The sequence below is a fragment of the Epinephelus lanceolatus genome, chromosome 10 (genome assembly GCF_041903045.1).
Source record: "Epinephelus lanceolatus isolate andai-2023 chromosome 10, ASM4190304v1, whole genome shotgun sequence".
NCBI lineage: Eukaryota > Metazoa > Chordata > Actinopteri > Perciformes > Serranidae > Epinephelus > Epinephelus lanceolatus.
The window spans coordinates 36494335-36517462 of NC_135743.1; the positions used below are offsets into that span (position 1 = coordinate 36494335).

Consider the following 23128-nt stretch of genomic DNA (forward strand, 5'->3'; position numbering starts at 1 on the left):
AATAATAACTCCAGGAAAGCAAGCTCAACGTGGCTGAACTGTCGGTCACTGTGTGTGGTGACAGTCTAATACTGATTGAGTAATCACTTGACACAAGTTCAGGTGACTAGTTATGCACTGGTCAAACCCAGGGGTCCCACAGCGTTCCAAATAATGTTAAGTTATTAATAACATACAGAAACACTGCCTGCAATAGTCCACCTTCTACCTTCTCCTACCTGTTTCTTTCTCTGTCTCTCAAACTCAAACACACACACGACAGGGACTGAGCACTGCTTACCTAAACATCACTATAGGTGACGACGTTAGATCATAACCATGGCAAGACAAAAGTTTTTCTTACACGACTGGTTCAGTTCTTTTCACTAATTTCTTTGTCTGATTGAAGATGAACACGGCCGCTGTAGTTTTTGGTTGGCATGACAACATAGTTTTACAAAACACAGCACTGTGTGTCCTTGATGGCACCACCTGCCGCAGATTTAATTTCATTAGAACCAGTGTATTGGTAATCATTTGTCTGTCCTCCTTCAGGGTGACGGTGTCCGTGAGCGTCTGTCGGAGCAGCAGTATCGGCGGTTGGTGGATTACGTGATACGAGCCTCCCAGTTTCTTTCCCCCTCCGCCGCTTCTCTCCAACTGCAGCCCCCAGTGACGCTCGCCGAGCCCCCTCCCTCTGTCACCAAGTCTTACTGCTACCTGGTGGATCCCGCCTTCGCCAAGGTGTTTGTCAGCAAATTCACCATGGTCAAGAACAAAGCCTTACGCATCGGATTCCACTAATACACAGTAACACATGGATTTATGCTACAAAAACAAGATCAGACCTTTTGTTCCAGTATAAATTAAGCCTTAAGAAAAACACACTGTACTTTGGCTCTGAAAAGATACGGCCCATTTATGCAAAACATATCTGCTGAGGTAAAATAATTTATTTTATTAAAGTAAGGTCATTCATGCCTTAGGGATGTAGAGAATTCTTAGATATTGCCTTTGATAGATGTATTTTTTACTGATGCACAAACAGACTCGTCACAAAGCCACAGAGAAAATCAGATGGAGTAGAATCAGTTTTAATCATAGAAACACATGTAGGTTAAGACATTTCTTCTGCTTAGACATTTCACTGAGCACATATTATTATAGTGAACACTAAAACAAATGAGAGTTTAAACCTTCTTGGACCAACAGTGTTCAACTTAACAGGGCTCATTCAGTCGGTGTGAAACCTCGTCAGTGTTGCAGATAGAAATGCACAACACACAACTAATCTGTTCCATTTCTATCATAACAGTGTGTAATGTTTCACTCTGCACAGTGAGCTTAGTGTTTACATTCTCCATGTAGTGACTACGTCTCATGCCAATGTTAAGTGCAATATTATATACGCGTTGATGGACATTAGTGATACAGGCTGTCAACCAAAATGTTTTTATAGATGATGTAACACTTGTTTTGACAATAACACTGTTCTTTGTAACCTTATGTGGATGCCAACCCCTCATGATGCAAACATGTTGTTATTGTTGCCTTTTATATTGCTGTCCCTCTAAGCTCTGTATATGGTTTAAGTCTAATGCCTTCAATGTATGTAAATGGATAATATATTAATAGAGAAACATTTTAATAAAAACATTAAAAATGATTAAGTGTTATTCTGTCGTGTATTATGTAAGAAGAAAATTGAGTTTGAAATTGGCAAATAAATAAAATGCATGTTGTGCAGCCAGGCGTTATAGATACATACTATAGAATTGGTTAAAATAACTGTTTAGAGTTAGTAGACGTTTGTCACACAGGGTTTATGCAAATATTCTTACATCATGTGTAAACCCAGCCTCAAACCTCTACCTCAGCATCAGGATATCAGTAGCAGCTCTGCTCTCAGTTTTCACTCATCGCGCTCCGATAACAGTGTCAGGCACCATCATCTGTTTGTGTCAAAGCTGTGCGGCATGAAGTCACTTCTTGCACTTTGGTTTTATTTCATGTTGCAGGCTCTCACACCCCCTGCAGTAAAACATGAGAGCCAGTTAAGTTTGAGAGGCAAAGAAACTCCTTTGTGTGTTTACATTTTGGTATTTCACTCTTCACTTACTGTTATATCTGTTACACTGTTTACTGTCCGTTCTGGAGGAGCGATGTGAGAGCGGCTGGCGGCTGTGTTTACTGTCTGCTGACTTGACACTGCAGTCAGAGGCGGAGTCTGCAAAGACACAGTGCAAAGTATCTGCTTGTGCAGTCTTTGAACATGGTGTTGGCTGCTGTTTTTACAGAGAAGAAGGGTTATTTTTACCTTAAAGGAAGACTTCAAAAGATTATATATCAATTAATTACTTAATTCTTGATGAATTGAAGTCAGAGAGGTCAATGTTTACCAACAACAGCAAAACCATATCAGAACATTTGTTTACAAACTCTCAACTCCAGCAGTATAATCCATGTCTCATTTGATCATTCATATGCTCAGTGCCTCTCAAACAGACGGCACTTTCTGATAGGGAACTGACCTAAAAGTGAGATTCATCCCTGCTCTCTTCGAAGCCAGACTCCACTGACAAAAACAGTCATTTTACCTCACTAAACATGGAAGCTGCTGGTCTACGGCTGTTTGATGAGTCATTTGTTTATGTTATTGTGTGACTTTGGAGAATGCGAACTAACCCTATGAAACACCAAAGTCACACAACAACAAAAACTGACTAATCAATCAAGGCAACGATAGACCAGCAGCTCCCATGTTTAGTGCAGTAAAATTACTGTCTTTGTCAATGGGGTCTGGTTTTGCAGAGATCATAGGTAAGTTTCACTTTCCGTTCAGCTCCCCATCAGAGAGGACTGTCTGTTTGGAAAGTACTGAGCCTACGACTGGATAAATGAGATTTGGATTACACAGCACAAGTTGTGTGAGAGGTAGTAAATGGATGTTTTGATACAGTTTTGTTGTTGTTATATGTGGACCCCTATGACTTCAATTCATGGGGATTTTTTTCAGTCTTTGGATTCTTTGTTCACAGTGGAGTCGTGAGAAAAACAAAGTTTTCTTCACAAATTCAATCTAACACAGGGTGAGTAAGTGATATACAAATGTTCATTTGGGGGGTGAGGTATTCCTTTAAAGGGTGCAGATGCAGCCATATTTATATCGTGCAAACGACTCCCAACTTAACTGTGTGGACCATGTCTCTGTATTTGTAATGCATGTACCCAGGCCCTCATACTGAGTCTCTACCATGCAGGACTCAGTGATTATCTCCATCTGTGATCCTAACAGTATTTCTCCTCTACACCATCCCATTAAAACACTATTTGTGCTATGCTTCATTTCCGTTCATCCTCATTCACTATGGGCTGTAACTAACTCCTGCGTTAGCATCACGCTTCATTTACACGTCCACGCAATGTGGGCTCAGTCTAACTCCTGCACAGAACATTGACACTTAATGGACAGGCTGAAGTGGCTGTTTTGGCCAGAGTTCTATATAATGAGACAGTTCTGACATGTGGAGGGGGTCGGTCTGACAATGCTTTGGCTTCAACTGCCAGGTAATATCAGAGCCCTGGAAATTCAGCTTGGATTTTACCGTGGGAACAGCTACATGTCATTTCAGTGTTTTGGTTTCCTGCATTTAGTCTGACTAGTAGCAGAGAGGAGTCAAACGTTCTGGAAATGGGTGTTTTACTAGGTCCTGAGAGACTAAGGGATTTGTGTGTGTGTGTGTGTGTGTGTGTGTGTGTGTGTGTGTGTGTGTGTACCTGAGGCTGTGGAGAACGAGGCTTCCAGCTGACTTTGTCTCCTCAACAGCAACTCCTCTCTCCTCAGAGCTGCCACATACTTGGAGTAGGACCACGACAACTAAGGGAACATTTCCAGAAATCCAGTCAAATCCAATGTGATTAGAAAAACGGTTCAATTAGGGGATCGAGTTTCTCCTTTATAGTCTGTGGTTAGAATTGATGAGGCCTTGTTTGGACTTCATGCTGTAATTGAGTTTATCTTCATCGCGGCAGTTTTTACTTTAATATGTTGTGCTTTCAGATAGTTATCAAAAGGAAATCATTTAATTTGGTTTGGCTCCCTTCATATGATACATTTTACACAAACACATCTTCAGCTCTACATTCATAATGTTTCCCCATTAGGACATTTAGACTGTTCCTTACCGGCTGTGTGGGAGTCTGCACTCTGCTCTGTGTCCTCCACTGTTTTTTTCCACCTTTTCCCCCTTGTTCTTCTTCTACCTCATCTTCGTCATCCATCTCTTCCTCCTCTCCAAAATTGGACTCTGGTCTCTCCAGCTCTTCCTGAACAAAACAAGTCAGACTGAATAGAGTTAGTTTTTACTAAATTCTTTCTTGTTCTCGACACTATTGCAGTAGTTTTAGAGTTTTAGGTTGTTTAATTACATCTATTGCTCACTCATCAGCCTTTATTCCCTCTCTGTGGACTGTTTCCTCACCTGAGCTCTTCTTCTCTCATCCTCCTCCTCCTCTTCCTCTTCCTCCTCTTTCCTCCTCTGTCGCCGTACTCTCGCTCTGTGTTTGACTCGTTTCTCTTGCAGCAAAGGAAGAAGTTGCTCCTCTTGGACGCTGCTGCTCAGCTCTTGAAACTCAGGCCAAAACTTCAGCAAAGCACTGAACACTGACATCTAAGTACACAGATAAAAGGCACACACATGCAACACTGGAAGGAATACACAAGTCATACACTTACACACATACACTACCTGTGCCTCTCTGAAGATGTAAGGGCCCAGCTCGTGGCGTTTCTCCAGAACATGCTGGGCCTGTTCAGGAGGGATGTCTATCTGCAGGGCAGGGGGCATGGAGGAGTTGATGAAACAGTTAATGATGGTGGAGATCTTCTGCTGGATGGTGGCCTCATCGCTGTGGGAATGACAGAGGTCCTGCATACGGGATGAGAGGGGACAGAGGACAAATGAAATATGTGGTAGGAACTATTTCTAATAACTTTATAATAATACCTGTATTTGTATAGCACTTTCTCAACAAGGTTACACAGTGCTTCACAAACTGAATGGAAATAAAACAATAAAATACAATTACAATAGTTGAAAACAACGTTAAGAGCTAAGAAAAATAGTGGGCAAGGCAAATGAGGCAAAACATTTGAAGCAATTATCTAAAAATGAGAAATGTGCTAGCAAGCCTCATCTCCTCAGGTAGAGACTTCCAGAGTGTCGGGGCCCTGATGACAAAAGCCCGGTCACCTTTGGTTACCAGCTTTGACCTGGGGACGACTAGCGCAGGTAGGCTTGAGGATCTCAGGTCAAGATTTGGAGCGTAGGGAGACAGTTCCACTGCTCCTGATATGTTTATAATATCACTGAAATTGATATTCCAGATTTGCAAATGGATTTTTTGAATTGAGATAAGACAGCTACAGAGGTTAAAGATCCCATATTTTCCCTATTAACTGCTTACTGAACGCAGTGGGATCTTACATAAACACTGTTTTTCTGCCAAAGTTCGAACTGTTTTTGTAATTTCACATGAGAGATTTCCATATTTGTGTTTTTCTCACTGGTTTGAAGTGGGGCTCATTTGGAAAAGGTGATGTCACATATTTCTGCGCACCAATCAGGATGGTTTGTGGCTGTTTGCTGATGTTTCCAGGTCACTGTCAATTACTTCTAATCAAATCAGACCTGGTAAAGCAGATTAGCAGAATTTGTGAGTGGTAAAAAAGATTAGGAGTTTAATATGAGTTTAAGAAAACTTTGACTTTGATGGCTGCTTATTTAGTCATGGATATGTAATGTTATCGAAAAATAATTTTATGTTATTAATTCTAATACAAGTGAAACTACGTTTTTTTTAGGGGCCTTGAGATGAGGCATAAAGATACCATCAGCGAGCAGGATTTTTTTCTTATCATTAATGATTCCCTACACATACATTTTAATACATACAAATATTTTACTTGGTAAAATAATTTTTGTCTTATAGTTTTTCTAAAATAAAAGAAAACTAACTCACATATTAAGATTACTTCTCCTACTACTCACTGAAAAATACAGAATTGACGAAAATGCCAATTTTAGTTTTAAAAGTTTAACTGCTAGATACAAGATGTCTCCTACTTTACTAACAAAAAGTCCATTTTTAGTGTATATGCACAGGGGGTTTCAAGTTTCGACATTGTACACTGGCCAAGTGGAACGTAAGTGACATTTTGGTCAAAATTGAGTTTTATTTATCAGATGAAAGCTCCCGACTTCTACTGCCAAAAGGGTACTTGTGAATTATAAACCAATCCATAGTTATTAATCAAAAACCAAAAGACTTTACACTGAACTCTTTGAGCCTAAAAACAACATAAGTACACTTACTCACTTACATTTAAACACAAAATACTGTTTATTAAGTATATCGTCATCCACATGTTTATGAAGTTTTAATATTAAAGCTCAATGATGGTGGTTTTTGTTTTGGCTGTGCTGTAAAGTTGTTCAAATGTCACTGTCTGGTTCTCACCACTCATTGTGACGTCACAAAATCTTGTTCATAATAACAAGTCGTTCCCCCCTTTGGCAAATGAATGTGAAAACAAACTGCACACACATCATTCTGCACAGTGAAGCCCAAACATCCAAGTGAAGAAACAATGAGCAAATTTTATTGGAGGGAGACTTAAAGTATTCCCTAAATTAATATGGAGGCACACAGGAAAGATGAGACAAAGTCAAAAGGTGCACAGACCGTGTGACCCACCAGCACATCAACCTCCAGCTGTTTTTGCTTCTTGTACCTTATATCTCTGCACCTCCAGCCAGAAGAGCACATCATTTTCTAGGAAGTCTCCCTTCAGAGAGACAAAGTGCTGGAACTGCGTACAAGTGACGGGGTTGAGAAGGATCCGTCGAAACAACAGGATCTCTTTGGAGGAACTCATCCACAGGCCCTCAGCCTGCAGGGACACACAGCAGAGGATGTTAGGGTGGTAAGGACACTGTAAGCTGTTAGTTTAACTTTTCAGGAGAGGACAATTCCCTCAGGGATAGATAAAACACATGTAATCACCTTCTTATGTGTAAACATTATAACAAAACACAAAACCTTATAAATGTGTCAGTGTTAGAGGATACAGTACAGTGCGCTCCTGAACAACAGCAGTAGAGATGATCTGTGACCTATGAGCTCCAGTCTTTCTTAGCTCACAGAAAACTGAGATAATGATCCTCCTTTATCCAGAAAACCTGCTCTTTGCCAATGATGAGATAATGATCATAAAGACGATAGTCACAATCATGTATGAAAACTCCTTCCTGTAATCATCCTGCTTGAAATGTGAAATGTTCATGTTTTATATCTGCGTTCTGCTGTGGAGCGGAGATGAGAGGACAGGAACAGAGCTGCATGGAAAACACTCCAAACACTATTAAAGGAAGGTTAGTAATGCTGATGCTTTAATCTTATTTATCCTGGATCCAATTTGGGAATACTAACCACAAGGCCAAAATGGTGTTTGACAAAGCCAGTGCTCGAAGCCAAGTCATGAACTAAATCACACATGCTTTCAGGCCAGGAAATGCCTTATTTCTCTCCATTCAAAATATCCAGCCTCCCCAGAGGATTTCTCCTTACCTTCCAGGCTTCTCTCCTCGTTCTGCGTCGACGGTAGACGTGCTGTGCGAGCCTGTCTGCTGCTTGGGGCTACCACACACAGACACACACAAAAGGTCAAAAGTCAGAAACTGAGTAAACTAGAATTAACAGACACTGAACACCTCTCAAACCTCCCTGCTCTGCACTCGGCTGCTCTTTGTCACTGCCAGTAACTAAAGCTCTCTCTCCTCTTTTACCTTTAACCTTCCCTCAGTCTTTATTTCCTCCGCTCTATTTCCTCTGATCTCCGCTTAAAGCAATGTTTACCCCTCTGATGTCATCTGTCTCCCACCCCCCGGCTTCTCCATCCGCACCTTAACCCTCTTTTCCACCCTTCCACTCACCTCCTCCTGCAGCGTGTAACGCTAAACTACGTCTACCTCTCATTACTTAATGAGAGGATCCTTGTGACAAAACATCGTAAACTTGATAACATAATGAGGCAGAGCAGCGGAATCTGCGGTTTATGCGTTACCACCTGATGAGGCAACCTGAGAGAGCGACTGAACAGTGACAGTGTTTAGTGGTTTCTCACATAGCAGAGTCACTAATGTGTGTCTGGCTTATCACTGTTTACTCTCTAGGTCGTTATACAGCAGGGATCTAATGCTATAATGGAAAATAAAATTAACGTGATTAATCATTTCTGTACATGGCAAATATCCTGCTCAATGATGGCCATGTGTTATGTATAGAAAGGCTGAGGACATTTAAAGAGTAACAAAAGCTATCATTTATAAACCTAAACAAGTTGGAACACATCAAAACCTAAAGATCATTGTTTTTAATCCTACAATAATGTATATACTTTTCCATATCATTATGACAGCCGCATGAACCTCTGTGCAAATACTGTCCATGAGCATGGTGTCCATAATGTCTGACATCTAATGACTTACTCACTGATGACTTTAAAGGAATACTCAACCCCCTAAATGACCATTTGTTTATCAATTACTCATCCTGTGTTATGTTGAATTCCTGAAGAAAACCTTGTTTTTCTCGCATGCCTCCATTGAACAAAGAATCCAAACACAGAAAAAAGTCTTTATGAATTGAAGTCATTGGGGTCCGCGTTTAAAAAAAGCAAAACTAGATCAAAACACCTGTCATCAAACCCTCGCACAACTCGTGCAGCATAATCTCATTCATCCTGTCCAGCTTATCCACTCCATTTTTTCCCAAAACAGACAGCCCTTTCCAACCGAGGTAACTTATGATGGTTTGATAAACGTCACTGTATAGTCCATGTCAATCCATTAGCGATACAGATTCTCAGCTGAGGAATATGTCACAAATGCACTTTGTCCAACTTGTTGAGCTAAACCTTTACATGAAAGTCACCAAACTAATCTGTGCAATTACAGTAGTGCGTATTGTAGGCTCGTCTATAGCGTTGTGTTTTTGTTTTTTTATTTTACAAGGGGACCTACTGTATAAGTGATGCAGAAAGTCTGAGCAAGAATATTGTTATATTTTATTTGCAAGGTTGTTCTTGCTCTAACTAAACTATTTTATATGTTTGTAGTGTTCTCCATACAATAACGTTACCACTTTGAATCTTGCTTTCATGCTTGGTCCTGATAGGTTGATGTCTGTCTTGCACTGCTAGTATAATACAACTAATAGAACACTGACTAGGAAATTGATTAGTTGATTAGTATTGGTATTCGTCACAGATAATACTCAATCAGTAAAATTCATTTCACTTGTATGTGCATGTATCCACTAACCTGATTACCACAGATACATGACACTGATTTGAACAAATGCTCACCTCCACCAAAAGCATTTTAATGTGGTCGTTATATACAAAACTGTTACCTGATATCTCAAACCTGATGTAACTTAAGTGCTTTAGAACTACCCAAAGCAATAGTTTGCCATTTAGGGAAATACCCTTAGTCCTGTTCCTGCTGAGACTTGGGTAAGGAGATTAATGTCACTCTTAAGCCTGTCCATTAAACATTAAGCCACAGCCAGCAGCCAATAAACCAGCAAAATTATTATCTTAACATAAAGACTAGAAATAGAGGGAAACAGCAGCCTGGCTCTGTCCAATTGTAACAAAATCTTCCTAACAGCTCCTCTAAATCTCACTAATTAATACATAGTCAGCATCTTGTTTGTGCAATCCATAGAGAAACTGAAGCGTGGGACTTTTTCTTGGCTGGGACCAGTAACTTCCTAAAGTCTCTGCTGGTTTACTGGCAACTGCTCAGAACCAAGAAACAGCCCACCATATAATCCCCCATAAAACCACAGCTTTTTAAACATTGGTTTTTTTTTGGTATGGATTACATCAAGATATAACATGTTAATTAGTGAGCTACAGAGATCCCAATTTTAAACTTTGAACAGGGCCAGGAGAACCGTTTCCAGTCTTTATGCTAAGCTAAGCTAACTGGCTGTTGACTGCGGCCTTGCAAAAAAAGCCTATTTCCCAAACAGTCTAATTATTGTCTGCTTTTAAAAGCTTTTAAAGTTGTCTGTCTTTAGTGTATGATCACCCAAAAATAAGAATTTTTGTGTTTTTGTTACCTTACAATGAGCCGTTTATATCCACACGGGAAGCGGGTCCTCATCTACGGAGATCGCCATGTTCATCACAAGGTTTCTACCATAGCCCACAACAAACAAACCAAACACTGGCTCTAGATAGGGCCACCCACATTTTCACGTCATCCACCATAGTTAGCAGCCCCTCTATGACTTGAGCCTTGGAAAAACCCTGATTTTTTAAAAGTGAAACAGCTTTATTCAGTGTTTTTTGTGGTTTTAATCACCAGGTCCATTTATTTTGAAGAGGAAGAGACCTCTGTAGATGATTCAGCAGGTGGTAAAATCCTCACCACTAGATGCCACTAAATCCCCCTAAATCTTACACACTGGACCTTTAAACAACTTCTGCACTGAGATGACCAATTGCTTATGTTAGTGTTAAGAATCAGGATGTCCACCTTTGGTTTGTCTTTCACTCTCTCTGTGAACTCTGCTGTGGACAGGAACAGAGGCAGCCATTGTTTCTCAATGTGACTCCTGATGATGTCCTGGATCTCCACAACGACGGGGTTCGAGAGACATTCTAGCTTCAAACGCTCCAGCCCACCTGCCAGACGCAGTATCTGTACACACACAGAAGAAGATGCAGTCAAAGACCCAGTAGAGGCAGATGGTTGTGTGTGTTAATGTATTTGATATGAACGCTAAAGATATCTAAAAACATAAAGAACATATGAGGAAGACAGACTCAAAAAAAAAAAAAAAAACCTGCCCACAGTGGGAAACTCCACTGAAAACCCCTCTCATTCCTGACTCCTGCTGTGTTCTTCATCATTCCCACAATCCCTCTGTTCTCTTCATCTCCCCTGCCTGCTTTCTGTCCTCATACATTGATCTGGCCATGTCTGCCTATTTATATCTTTTATATTTTCTCTCATCTCATTTTGCACGCACACAGCCATGCATGCACACATACACTCACACACAGGCTTCAGAAATCAGAACCAGTCGTGCCATTGGAGTGGGAGTCAGCAGATGAAAGGAGGCCAATCTGTGACTGGATGACTGAGTGATTGAAAGAGTGAAGGGCCAAAGCAGTAAAGCTGTCAGTCTCTCTACATCGCTCACGCAGACAAGAACCAATGCTGAGATGCAAGAGCGGCAGCCAGGCCCAATGCTACAGAGTTAGAAGCACTAGAATTGGCATCTTCACTCAAATACACAGTTAGAATCATTATTTTGATGGTATTTATGAGATGAGGGTGACAAATGACAAAGGTCATGCACCAGAGTTGAAGTGATGTCAATAAGTACACTTTATGTTTCTCTCTTAACCCAGTCTGCATCAAGGACACTCTGAAACCAGGGTTCTTCAATGGCCATTACTTTAAAATACTGTATAGCAGTGATTACTAACCAAGGGTATTTACCAGTTGGCGGGGGTCATGTGGAAAAGTAGCTCAGCAATTTTTTTTTTTTTTTTTTCAAAAAGGAAGAAATAAAAACCTGAATACTGGCTGTTGTGATCGAGTGCGTGAAAACTAGTTAACAAGCAAGTGAGAAGTCTGAAAATTAAATTCACAATGTTCAGACCAGTCTGTAAATGTTGAAATACCTAGCTAAAACTAATGAATAAATGAAAATAGTCATCTAAATGTAATGGGTCAATTGCTGAAATGGTTAAAATACAACCCCAATTCCAAAAAACTTGAGCAAAATGTGAATAAAAACAGAATGCAATGATTTGCAAATTTTTTATGATCTATATTCAATTGAATTCAGTTCAAAGACAGGATATTCAATATTCAAACTGATCAACTTAAATGTTTGGGGTTTTTTGTAAATATACACTCATCCAGAATTTGATGCCTTTAATGCGTCCCAGAAAAGTTGGGACAGGAGCAACGAAAGACTGGGAAAGTTGTTGAATGCTCAAAAAACATGTGTTTGGAACATGCCACATGTAAACAGGTTAAGTGATAAAAGACTGAAGTGTCATGACTGGGTATAAAGGGGCATCCTTGAAACATATCGTTGTTCACAAGCAAACAGTCCAACAGTTTGAGAACTCTCAACATCCAATTGCAAGGCATTAAGTGATTTCACCATCTACAATCCATAATATTATCAAAAGCTTCAGAGAAGAGAATCTGGACAAATCTCTGCTCATGGGGAACAAGGCTGAAAGCCAGCCCTGAATGGCCATGACCTTTGACCCCTCAGACTGCACTGCATTAAAAAATCAACCTGATTGTACAAAGGATATAACTACATGGGCTCGGGAGCACTTTGGAAACCTACAAATATATGTTAAGACTCTACCATCCAACAACAACAACAACAACATCCAGACACACTGCTGACTTCTCTGGGCCCGAGCTCACCTGCGAGGAACTGACACAAAGTAGAAAAGTGTGCTGTGGTCTGACGAGTCCACATTTCAAATTGTTTTTGGAAACCATGGACGTCCTGTCCTCTAGGCTAAAGAGAAGAAGCACCATCCAGATTGTTACCAACACAAAGTTCAAAGCCTGCATCTGTGATGGTAGGGGATGTGTTAGTGCCCATGGCATCATGGGTCACTTGTGAAGGCACCATGAACGCTGAAAGGTACATACAAGACAATGTGCCACATTCTGAACATGTTACAACAGCGTGGCTTTGTAGTAAAAGGGTGCAGGTACAACACTGGGCTGCCTGCAGTCCAGACCTGTCTCCCATTGGACATGTGTGGCGCATAATGAAACACAAAATACAACAACAGAGACCTCGGACTGTTGAGAAACTGAAGTTGTATAACAAGTAAGAATGAGAAAGAATTTCACTTTCAAAACTTCAACAATTAGTGTTGTCAGTTCCCAAACACTTACTAAGTGTTGTTAAAATAAAAGGTGATGTCACTCAGTGGTAAACATGCTCTTGTCCCAACTTTTCTAGAACATGTTGCAGTCATCAAATTCGGAATTAGTGACTATTTACATAAAACAATCAAGTGTATCAGTTTGAACATTAAATATACTGTATTTCGATTGTACTCAATTGAATATAGGTCAAAAAGCTTTTGGAAATCATTGCATTCTGTTTTAGTAACCCCAACTACAAACAACGGACCAACATTTGAAAAAGTTGCTAAACGTAATTGTCGAAAACTAGCTTGCATTAAACGTATTGGATACATGGATGAAATAAAGTATAACACATTTGAAATAGTTAACTAAATGTCTTGAATAAATAGTTGAAACAGCTAGCGTCCAATGTATTGGATACGAAGTTTAAATAGTATTACACATCTGAAATAGTTAGCTTCTGCCACAAGTGGTAGTGTTACAAATGGAAATGACCAAACCGACCTAAACACTTTTGCTTAATATAATTAATAATGTTAAATAAAATCCAGTTTCAAATCAATTCAATTGAATCCAACAACATTTAAAATGCAGTGATATGGATGAAGGGGTGTATGCGATTATCTGGCAGGGCTGTGGGGGTATGTCACAGAAAAAAAAAGGAAAAAAAATTGGGAACCACTGTTCTATTCATATGAAATAATGCTCATATCTGATACTGTATAAGAAATACTACATAGCAACCACCTCTGTTGTCCTAAAAGACATATTAAGGCTCACCGCTCTGTGTCCTATCTACTCATCCTAGCTCTACACAGCATGCCCTCCTGCAGTAATCCTAGAATCCAGAAACCTAATCTCAGACTATAAATGTCAGGAGAGATTTCATCCTACTGTCATTGTTACTGGAGCTGGTTTTCTTTGCGTTTCTGGATCCAAACCACACTCTTCTTCTTCTCATTTTAATTCTAACCATGTCCTCTCATCCCACCGACACCCTGCTGTCAGAGCTGTCAGCGTGAAGTCTGCATGATGCCAACGAAGGCAGATGGGAAATTGTGTGAGAGCCGCAGCAGCCTCTGTTTATCAAATCTGGATGTTGAGCCTCAGCTGGAGCTCACATCCCAGTTTAGGATTGTCATGTCATGGGCACCATGTTTCTGCTGCTGCCTCTCTAATGCTTTCCCAGGAAGCTGACAATAATTCAATTCCAACGGAGATGCAAAAATGAGTACGTTTCCCAATAAAACCGAACATATTGTATTTTCATATATCACATGATTGACTGACGTACATCATTCTGTTGCTCCGTTGTGGCGGGGCTGTCAGAGCCAAAGAAGTACTTCCTGTTGAGGTATTTGGTTGCAATATGAGACGATCTCTCCTGTCTGACAGCCTCATCCTTCTGAGAAGTCCTTCTGTATTGTTCCAGATCCAGCCAGCATGTCAGATGGATACTGAGCAGAAACACACATGTTCACAACAACCATGATATTCTTACATTAACTTCAGTGCATTGTATACATCTCACACACATTTTTGTGTGTATTTTCATACTGCATTCATTTCACTTTAATGTGAATATGACACACATTGTACAAGTCAGGCACAGTGTCATGCTTTAAATCTGTTGTATATACATATTTGAGTAAAGCAGGGCACATGAGTCTGAACAAAGGACAAATGTCTGATATACCAAGTATGTGGTTATACTGCTGCTCACCTGGCATCCTGATTCTTTAGGAAGGACATAAAGTGCCCAATTTCATGGCGGTGACGAAGTAAGGAACCTAGACGATAGCCTTGGTAATTTGGAGACACTCTGGACCAAGAGTCAGATGCCTGGGGGCCCTTTGAGGAGGGAGTTGAAGGTGTGTTAGGAGAGCGAAATAGCATGGAACCACTCTGCTCCACCTGTAGAGACGCAGCGGCAGAAGGGAGAGAATAAGAGACAGAGATGGAGCAAGAAAGAGAAAAATAAGGTGTGGTACAAAAGTCTTAACAGAGATATTTCCACATCACCTAATACTACCCTCAGATGTACTTAAGTCACCGCAGTATGACACTATTTTAAATGGCACGTTAAGGCCAAGTAATATAGTCTTGGACCAGTATATAACCAACATAGTTACTAAGCAATACATAAATACTGGAGGGAGGCCATTTTCACATTATTGACATAAGCTGGTTTATGCTCACAGGTGTGTGTTTATTGGCTATTAACTATGGACCAATGTTTTATAAATCTGTGGAACTCGTGGATGCTGGCTGACCTGTTTCAGTCGGCACTCGGATTTCTCGTGCAGACTTTGGAGTTCCCTATACTCCGGACTGTTGATGAAGCGCACCTCCTCCTGCACACGCACCTGGACACACACAAGTACATAAAGCCAGTTACAGCTGCAACGATTTGTTGATTAATTGGGTAGTCAATCAAAAGAAAATTGATCAGATACTACTTTAATAATCAATTCATCATTTATCAATATTTGAACAGTTGGTCAGACAAAACAAGGCATTTAATGACATCACCTTGTGCTAACATTGTGATCTTCACTGTGTTCTGATGTTTCATAGACCTAACAAATATACAAATAAACAATTGGTAGATAAATCAATACTGAAAACTGTTAGTTGCAGCCCTAAAGCCTGAAAACCTTACAAATAACTCTAAACATGTTTATGTTGCTGCACATATGAATATTGTACAGACTGACTGGATATTTTCATTGTGTAATTGTGTGAGAAAGCCTCTTTTTCCTCAGTGGGGCCAGATGTCTGAGTGTTGCATATCATGTCAGTAGAGCTCGTCAAAACAAGGAAGTTTATCCATCTGAAAGCCAATTTCTCTCATCTGTCGACCACTGTGCCAGCTAACCTGTACATATAAGAAAACCCACTTTCTCTACATAAAAGGGAAGTGAATCAAACTGTAAATACACTGTGGTTACCTTCTGGAAGGACTCTTTGTCCCTGCTGACCAACAGTGTCCATGGCTCCAGCAGGATATTCAGTACGTGTTCCTCAACCTTGTCAAACAGCTCCTCAAAAGCGGGCATCAGTTGGTCATACACCTCTCTTCTGATGTCTTCATCAACACTGATACTCCTCTTGGCAGAGCTGAAGAGATAGGTGGAGTAAAGGAGCTGAGAAGAGAAGAGAAGAGAAGAGAAGAGAAGAGAAGCTCATAAAAGTGTCATCACTGTAGAAACATTTCTCCTTGCAACCACCATCACTTCCATCATCACTATTGTTCAGTGCTCTCATACACAATATTCACTATCTCTCATCACTGCTGCCATCACACCACATAAATGTCACTCATTTAACCCTCTTGGCCACGGCACGATGGAAAGACCATCTAAATGTCATTCCTTTGGTGAACTAAAGGTTAACTGAAGGAAAACAGATTTCACTGTGAGGTATTCTGGACCGCTCCACTCAGCTTTCCTCCCTGGTCCAGCTGTAGCCAGACAGGGTGGTTCTGGGTGACTGGACTGGCGCAGAGCTGGGGGGGTCTGACTCACTTGTTTTTATGGGCGTTTAAATTTCTCCACTTAGTGAGGGGTAAAGAGGGCAGAGAGAAGCAGAGAGGGGAACGGGAGTGGCAGGCCAAGACAGCACGCAAACAGCAGAGTGTGGTGAGCAGGTGTGTGAGTAAAAGGGAGGGTAACATTAAATGTTATGTTCAATCTCTTTTTCATTGCTTTGGTATTTTATAACTGGTAGCTTTTTATACTTTTTTTTTATTTTTTATTTTTTTGTTCTCTGCAGCTTTAATTCTTTGTGATTCATTCTTTTTCCTGGCGTCCTTTCTAAAAGAGGCCTCTTTATCTCTCTGGATATCGTATTCCACCGCATGAGTAAGCATCTTAATTAAAGTTTTGAATTAGCTATAACTTATTTTTTCCATAGAAAACATGAGTTACACAAATGTACCTATTTTTTATTATTTGAAATTGGTTTGATGTTTCACAGTTGGCCTTGGCAGCTAAATTTGAGAAGAAACCTCAGAAAAAAATCCCGAAATCATGAGCAATTTAATGCCTTGAATAGAGTGTTGTTATTTCTTGGCAAACGGAAAAGCAAAGTTATACAAGAGGAGTATTTCATGACAGGAAAACCCCGACAGACGCACCAAGGTACCAGAAACTATCTGCGGAAACAGCCTAGACTCGACTCCAAGTGGAGACATCTTATCAAATCCACTTAGTCTAAAACTGAAACTGCAAAAATACTCAAACTGTCATACCACACACCAACTGACTAACCATTGCATTTATTTGTAAAATGAGAAAATTCTTCATGGATTATTGCTTTGTGGAAAAAACAATGCCTCCTTCTCCTCTAGGCTGCAACTAACGATTGTTTTTATCGTCAATTAATCTGTTGACTGTTTTCTGAGTTAAATGATTAGTTATTTGGTCTATGAAATGGCAGAATTGATAAAAAAATGATAAGGGTTTCCCAAAGCCCTAAAATTAAGTCCTTAAATGTCTTGTTTTGTCCACAACCCAAACATATTCAGTTTGCTGTCAAACAGCAAAAAACAGAACCCAGAAAATCTTCATATTTAAGAAGCTGGAATCAGAGATTTTTAGTTGGTGTGAGATGAACGTAGGACACCCCCAAGTGAGACTTTTAGCAGAACAACTTTGGTCTTGATCTTGTGTTTGTTTGAGAGTGTGTGTGTGTGTGCCGACCTGTGCCTCTCTCTGTATTCTGTAGGGGTCCAGTCCATCCTGATAGAACAGCTCATGGTAGTGCTGCAGGTCAGTCCAAAAGTTAACGGCATTCTCCCAAAGCTGAGACAAGAAAAGAACCTCACTAACCTGTCATCATGGACTGTGATTATCACATCAAATTTAAAAAAAAAAAGTACACTTGAGATGTTATTGTTCCACGATAATGATTATGTTTTAATTTGCAATCATATTTAACTGTGATGGACTGTATAAAAGTGCAAACAATTCAGTAGCTGCTATTGTACCTGGTTTCCAGATTGTTCACAGAAGTTTGTGAAGTATAAGCCGGCATACGAGTCAACACAAAGAGCCAGTATCATCTTTTCCATTCTTCTGCTGCTCAGTAACTGACTTCTGCTAAAATATAACTGGTGAAATACATAAACAGAAAAAAAAATATTTCCATCATTGCTTAATCGGACAATTATTTTTTAACAATTCATTGTTAAGTTATTAGAATGTGCAAAAAACAGTGATAAATGCCTATAACAATTTCCCACTGCCAAAGGTGACATCTTGAATAGCTTGTTTTGCCTGATCCAAAATCCAAAGATATTCAAGTTAATAATATAAGCCAGAGAAATGTAGCAAATCCTTGTGTTTGATAAATGACTTACAGTATTTGCTACTGATTTTCCATCAATCAACTGATTAACTGACTAATCATTTCAGTTCCACTTAGAACTATAGCAGCCAAAATACATGACTGCATGTCAGGCAGTGAGCCCACCTGCTGCCAATGAAATCACAAGGTGGACCACACAGACAGTAAGAACTTCATTCTCTTGTTTTTGCTTTGTTTCACGTGTAGCTTCGGAGGTTTCTTTTCCCCAAAAGTTTCATGCACCAAGTGGTATCATATTGTAATATTCCTACCTGTGTATGGACAGCGTGGGTGGACTGGGGCAGACACGTGTCAGGGCCGAGGGGAGGCAGAGTCATAGAACCATGGTGGGGCTGTATGTCTGATAGAGGGATAGCACAGCACTCTGTCCACAGCTCTAGATGAGGGGAGTCATCACGGTCGTCCTGAACATACTGGGACGTCCAGAACCGAGGAACCCTGTGGGAGAGGGGGAGAGAGAATTACCAAGGACATTTATACAAAGACTTAAACCTATGTGTAAAATTACAGAACAGCATGCTATGATCTATCTTATTATCATATGATGGCAAGTGCAAAGGTTATTGCCTTACATTATATGTAGTCTATCAAAAAAAGTAAAGTAGAAAGTCATATGTATGGACACACAAAACCTATAAACATTGCACACAATACTGCAAATTGTGAGTCTCACCAGTAGGAAAGCAGAGACTCAGTGAGGCAGGGCTGAACTGAGTGCAGTTTCTCCTCTGTCCAGCAGGGGGAGGTAGTCAGTCCCAGTCTGGAGAGCAGCTCCACATTGAGACTGCTCTGGCTGCTGCTCAGCAGGTACCGGCTCCTCATCAGGACCAAATTTCTGATTAAAATAACACATTACATTGCTTCTATCAGATGTATTCATACATTTCCAAAATACAAGTACCATTCCTTTTTCTTTTTATAGCTGCAGATGCCATCCAAAGAGTTATTACTTCAATATCAAACCATGGTGGTTAAACAGAGGCTGTTAGATTTCGTATCAACGGTAAAAAAGACCAAGTTTATTTCACCAGAATGACAACTGAGTTTTATGATGTAATGTTTACCGGTTCTTCCGCTGTCTGTTCTGTGTAGTTTTCAGTCTCTCTATATCCATCCAGAGGTTAAGAAGTTTCTCTCCTGGCGTTCCTTGCAAAAAGTCCTTCAACTCATCCAGGCCTGGTCTATTGTCATGGCAACAGGTACCATGGCAACAAATATCAAGGATATTTTCCTGGTCTGTGCCTCTGCTCCCCACCTCCCTGTTCTTATTAAACCACTCCGTCTTTTCTTTAACTCCACTCCCACTCTTGCCTTCTTGAACTTTCTCTTTCTTTCCCCCCAACCTTTCTTTGCCTCCATCAGCCGAGTGCTGGCAAACTTTACATTCACAGGATCTGTCTGTGCTGGCACAGTTTGTCTGGTCTCCTGATTTGCTGGAACGGTCAGATGTGTTTGCCTGGCTCTGAGCATCCATCGCACACAGTGCATTGTTAAGCACCTGTTTAACAACTTTGGCAGCCAGGTTCTCCAGCTGTAATTCAGAAGACTCATAATTCTGGCAAGCTGATGGCTCAGTGAAGTAGAGCCTCATGTCTGGTTGTGAGGTCTGAAGTTCCTGGGTTCTCTCACTTATAAGGTTAAAAGACAAGGAACATGAGGAGGACAAAGAGGAAAAGATACATGGGTTCTCTGGCTCAGAACAGCCGGAGAAACATCTGGATGATTCCCTGCATTCTGTGATGATATGTTTCTTCTGGCCAGAGTGTAGACTCCTAACATTGTGCAACCCCACTGACCCTGAACAGCGAGGAAAGAGAAGGTAAGAGTTGTTACCTCCATAACTAGAATTCAGTCTGCACACACATACAGCAAACATACATGAGCAAATGGAAACTCACTCAGATAAATACCTTGTTTAGCTGAAATGTCTTGAGAATGTGAGCATGTTAGGACTTTTAGGAACTTGTTATTTTCCTCGTCAGATTGGGAGGGAAAATGCAGTTGTGGGGCTGACAAGGTGGTTCGACCTGAACTGCCTTTCCACCTCTGGATTGGGAAGATTGGGTTCCTCTGAAACAACAACTTGGCTAGTCTGGGAAAGAAAAGAAAAAAGATACACTACCAGTCAAGGACAACACAAGCATTTGTCTTTTTTTAAGCACTCATGCTACAATAAATGGAATCAACAAACTTAGCTATTGTTATTTCTGCATCACAGCATGTATGTGTAGGTTGTAAGTAAGCGTCAGGGCCCCATCCCTCCACAGATCAGATGACTGACTAAGGCCTCACACAAGATAGTAGGGCAGGAGGGCAACTGATCTTCAAGAGACAGTTAACCCCAAGATTAAAATTACACCAATTCCTCTTACCTGTAGCGCAGTTTTCATTCTAGATTAATTCAGTGTGAGTTGCCAAGTGCTGGAGATATCAGCTGAGGAGATGTCTGCTGTCTGTCCAGTATAATAGAACTAGATAGCACACAGCTTGTGGTGCTCCAAGTGCCAAAAAAATATACACTTGAAAGACTCAACAGCGATGTCTCTTTCCAGAAGTCATGACCCAGTTAGTCAAGATAATCCACAGACCTTGCTGTGAGCAGTTTGATGGAGGAAGTATCTTCTTTCTACCAAACTACACCCAGCAAGTGTATTATCGTGCAGTAGGAATTGTGCATCAACTCACTGACGAGAGACACATGCTCATGACAACGTGAGATAAAAACATTAATCCCCAGCTGAGTTGGCTAGCTCAGTAATGCTAGCTGACCTAGCAGTAGTTGCAGTATTTGTATCTGTGTGGTGATACAGTTGGCAGATGTAGTTAAAGTCAGAAAATAGTTCCTCCATGAAACTGCTCACAACAAGGTCTGTGGATTATCTTGAGTAATCAAACCATGAGCTCTGAAAAGAGACATTGCTGTTCAGTTTGTTAAATGTATTTTTTGGCACATGGAGCACCACAAACTGAGTGTCATCCAGTTCCATTATATTGGAGAGAAGGCAGACATTTCTCCGCCCGAAGTCTCTCACACAAAAACAATCTAGATTGATAATAACACTACAGGTAAGAGGCAAGAGGCAAAATATGTATTTTTGAATTAAGGGTGAACTTTCCCTTTAAACACTGTCACAAAAAGCTAATATCGGTATGCCGCACTGTGCTGCTATACCAGAATAACTGAGAAAATATTGTACAGTCGCAGCTAACTAAAGCAAACAATCTTGAAGCTCTAGGTTTGTATAAAGTATTTTTCAGGTTGTAGCAGAGCTGAGGCCATGACAGTTAAGTCAGCAAATAAAGAGAGAAACTGTAGGGGCTATTAGAAGCACAACCTGGGTCTGATAATAATTTCACAAATGAATGATAAAAATTGAACAATAAGTTCAGTAATAATATAATAGCACGTCACTAACATGATATAAATAACATAGAACTATGCACTACTAAAACCAATGCAGAGTGTAGAGGTGGAACAACTTTTGTTTTGTACATGTAGTAGGTCCAAAAACAAATCACCCAATATGTGTACTACCTGTATTCATTGTAGCAGTCACTTTGAAGGAAAAAGGGCAATCTCTCCTTCAAGATCCACTGAATTCCTTGCTCTCTGTCCAGACACTGCAAAGGTCAGGGAGACAGGTCCTTCAAGTCAGACCTCTAAATCTTCAAAACCAAAGATGTTCAACTGTTGATCTCCACATAAAGGAATTATTCACTACTTACACAGACAGTGTAATGGTTGTCTACTGGAGGGGTTCTGGCCAGCACTGTGGGGTCACCGGTAAGGACTTGTGATTTGCTGCGGTATAAGACTGATCTGATTCTTCTGGAGACAAACTCAGCCGCCTCACTCACTATCTCAAACTGCCCAGTCTCCTGGTTGTACAACAAAGCCTCTGGGAAAGACTAGACAAAGATTCAAGGGTGTTAGAAGGGTGTGGACGTTTTGTCAAAGATATGCTACATTTATACATCAGGACTTCCTTACTGGCAGAGTTAGGAAATCATTAAAGAAGTGAGCCAAAACATCATCAGAGGCAAGGCAGTTCTCCTGCATGGAGATAAAGAATAAACACTATGTGAAGACATTTTGCTCAACTCAAAGTTCTGTTACACATGGACAAAGTTATTAAGTGTTAATAATCAAAACATATACTTACAAAATTGCCAGCAGTTAGATGGGAAAACTCTTCAAATACAAAGTAAAACTTTAGTTACCAAACCAACATTAGCTCCAAAAAGTAAACTAAAATTTCTTAAAAGTACAGCTCTTACCTGTTGAAATTACTCCACACATTGTTCACTTCAAAAACACAAATGCCTGTACAGGTTTATCAAACTAGCTGTCCAGAAAGTCGAGCCAGGCAGTCACATTTGAACACTCGACCACAAACCTCTCAGTGTAATTACAGACACACTGCAGGTTGCTATGGAAGTGGACTCATTTTCAAAACACAGGGGGCGGTAAAAGTTTAACTAGAGAAGCCCAGAGAGAAACAAAGGCAAGTTAGTGTTTCCGTCTGTGTTGCAGCTTGAGACCTAAAAATTACTTTATTCTATAAGGTATTCACATAAAGTACATTACTATAACTATCTGTAATCAGTAACATGTAGTAAAAAGTCAAATGAGAAGAACACTGTTGCAGTTAAGACATGGCAAGGTCAAACCACTAGATGGCGCCAAAAGCCGGCAAATTCAATTGTACATACAACAGACTCAATTCAGAAAGGCCCAAATATTTCACAAATGAGGGACAAGTGTATATGTAAAAAAAATC

The 23128-nt window shown here is 40.4% G+C and overlaps 2 protein-coding genes across 3 annotated transcripts in view; one reads left to right on the forward strand and one right to left on the reverse strand.

The window, feature by feature from the left end:
• The window catches only part of vps13b (vacuolar protein sorting 13 homolog B), a 354297-nt gene extending 352654 nt beyond the window's left edge, over window positions 1-1643 (forward strand). For both annotated transcript variants that reach the window (XM_078171989.1, XM_078171988.1), the window contains one exon: window positions 535-1643. In XM_078171989.1, the coding sequence (XP_078028115.1) occupies window positions 535-783 (249 nt within the window). In that variant the 3' untranslated portion in view covers window positions 784-1643. The remainder of the gene's footprint in view (window positions 1-534) is intronic.
• Window positions 1058-22892, reverse strand: rgs22 (regulator of G protein signaling 22). Its single transcript, XM_078171990.1, has 24 exons — window positions 22626-22892; window positions 22511-22539; window positions 22339-22401; window positions 22074-22256; window positions 21883-21968; window positions 20258-20439; window positions 19412-20144; window positions 19021-19182; window positions 18599-18785; window positions 17968-18069; window positions 17681-17782; window positions 15929-16123; window positions 15251-15343; window positions 14701-14891; window positions 14272-14434; window positions 10590-10754; window positions 7609-7677; window positions 6773-6931; window positions 4728-4907; window positions 4461-4649; window positions 4165-4305; window positions 3757-3856; window positions 2099-2206; window positions 1058-2010 (listed from the first exon to the last, which is right to left on the reverse strand). The coding sequence occupies exons 1-24, from the start codon at window positions 22645-22647 to the stop codon at window positions 1982-1984; spliced, it is 3633 nt and encodes a 1210-aa protein (XP_078028116.1). The 5' UTR covers window positions 22648-22892; the 3' UTR covers window positions 1058-1981.
• Between the last annotated feature and the right edge of the window lie 236 nt (window positions 22893-23128).

Coding starts and splice junctions, on each gene's coding strand:
- rgs22 (XM_078171990.1), bottom strand. CDS start 22,647: ATGTGTGGAGTAATTTCAACAG. Junction 18,070..18,598: donor CCCACGCTGTCCATACACAG/GTAGGAATATTA, acceptor AGCAGAAGTCAG/TTACTGAGCAGCAGAAGAAT. Junction 3,857..4,164: donor TGCAGACTCCCACACAGCCG/GTAAGGAACAGT, acceptor ATGTTCCCTTAG/TTGTCGTGGTCCTACTCCAA.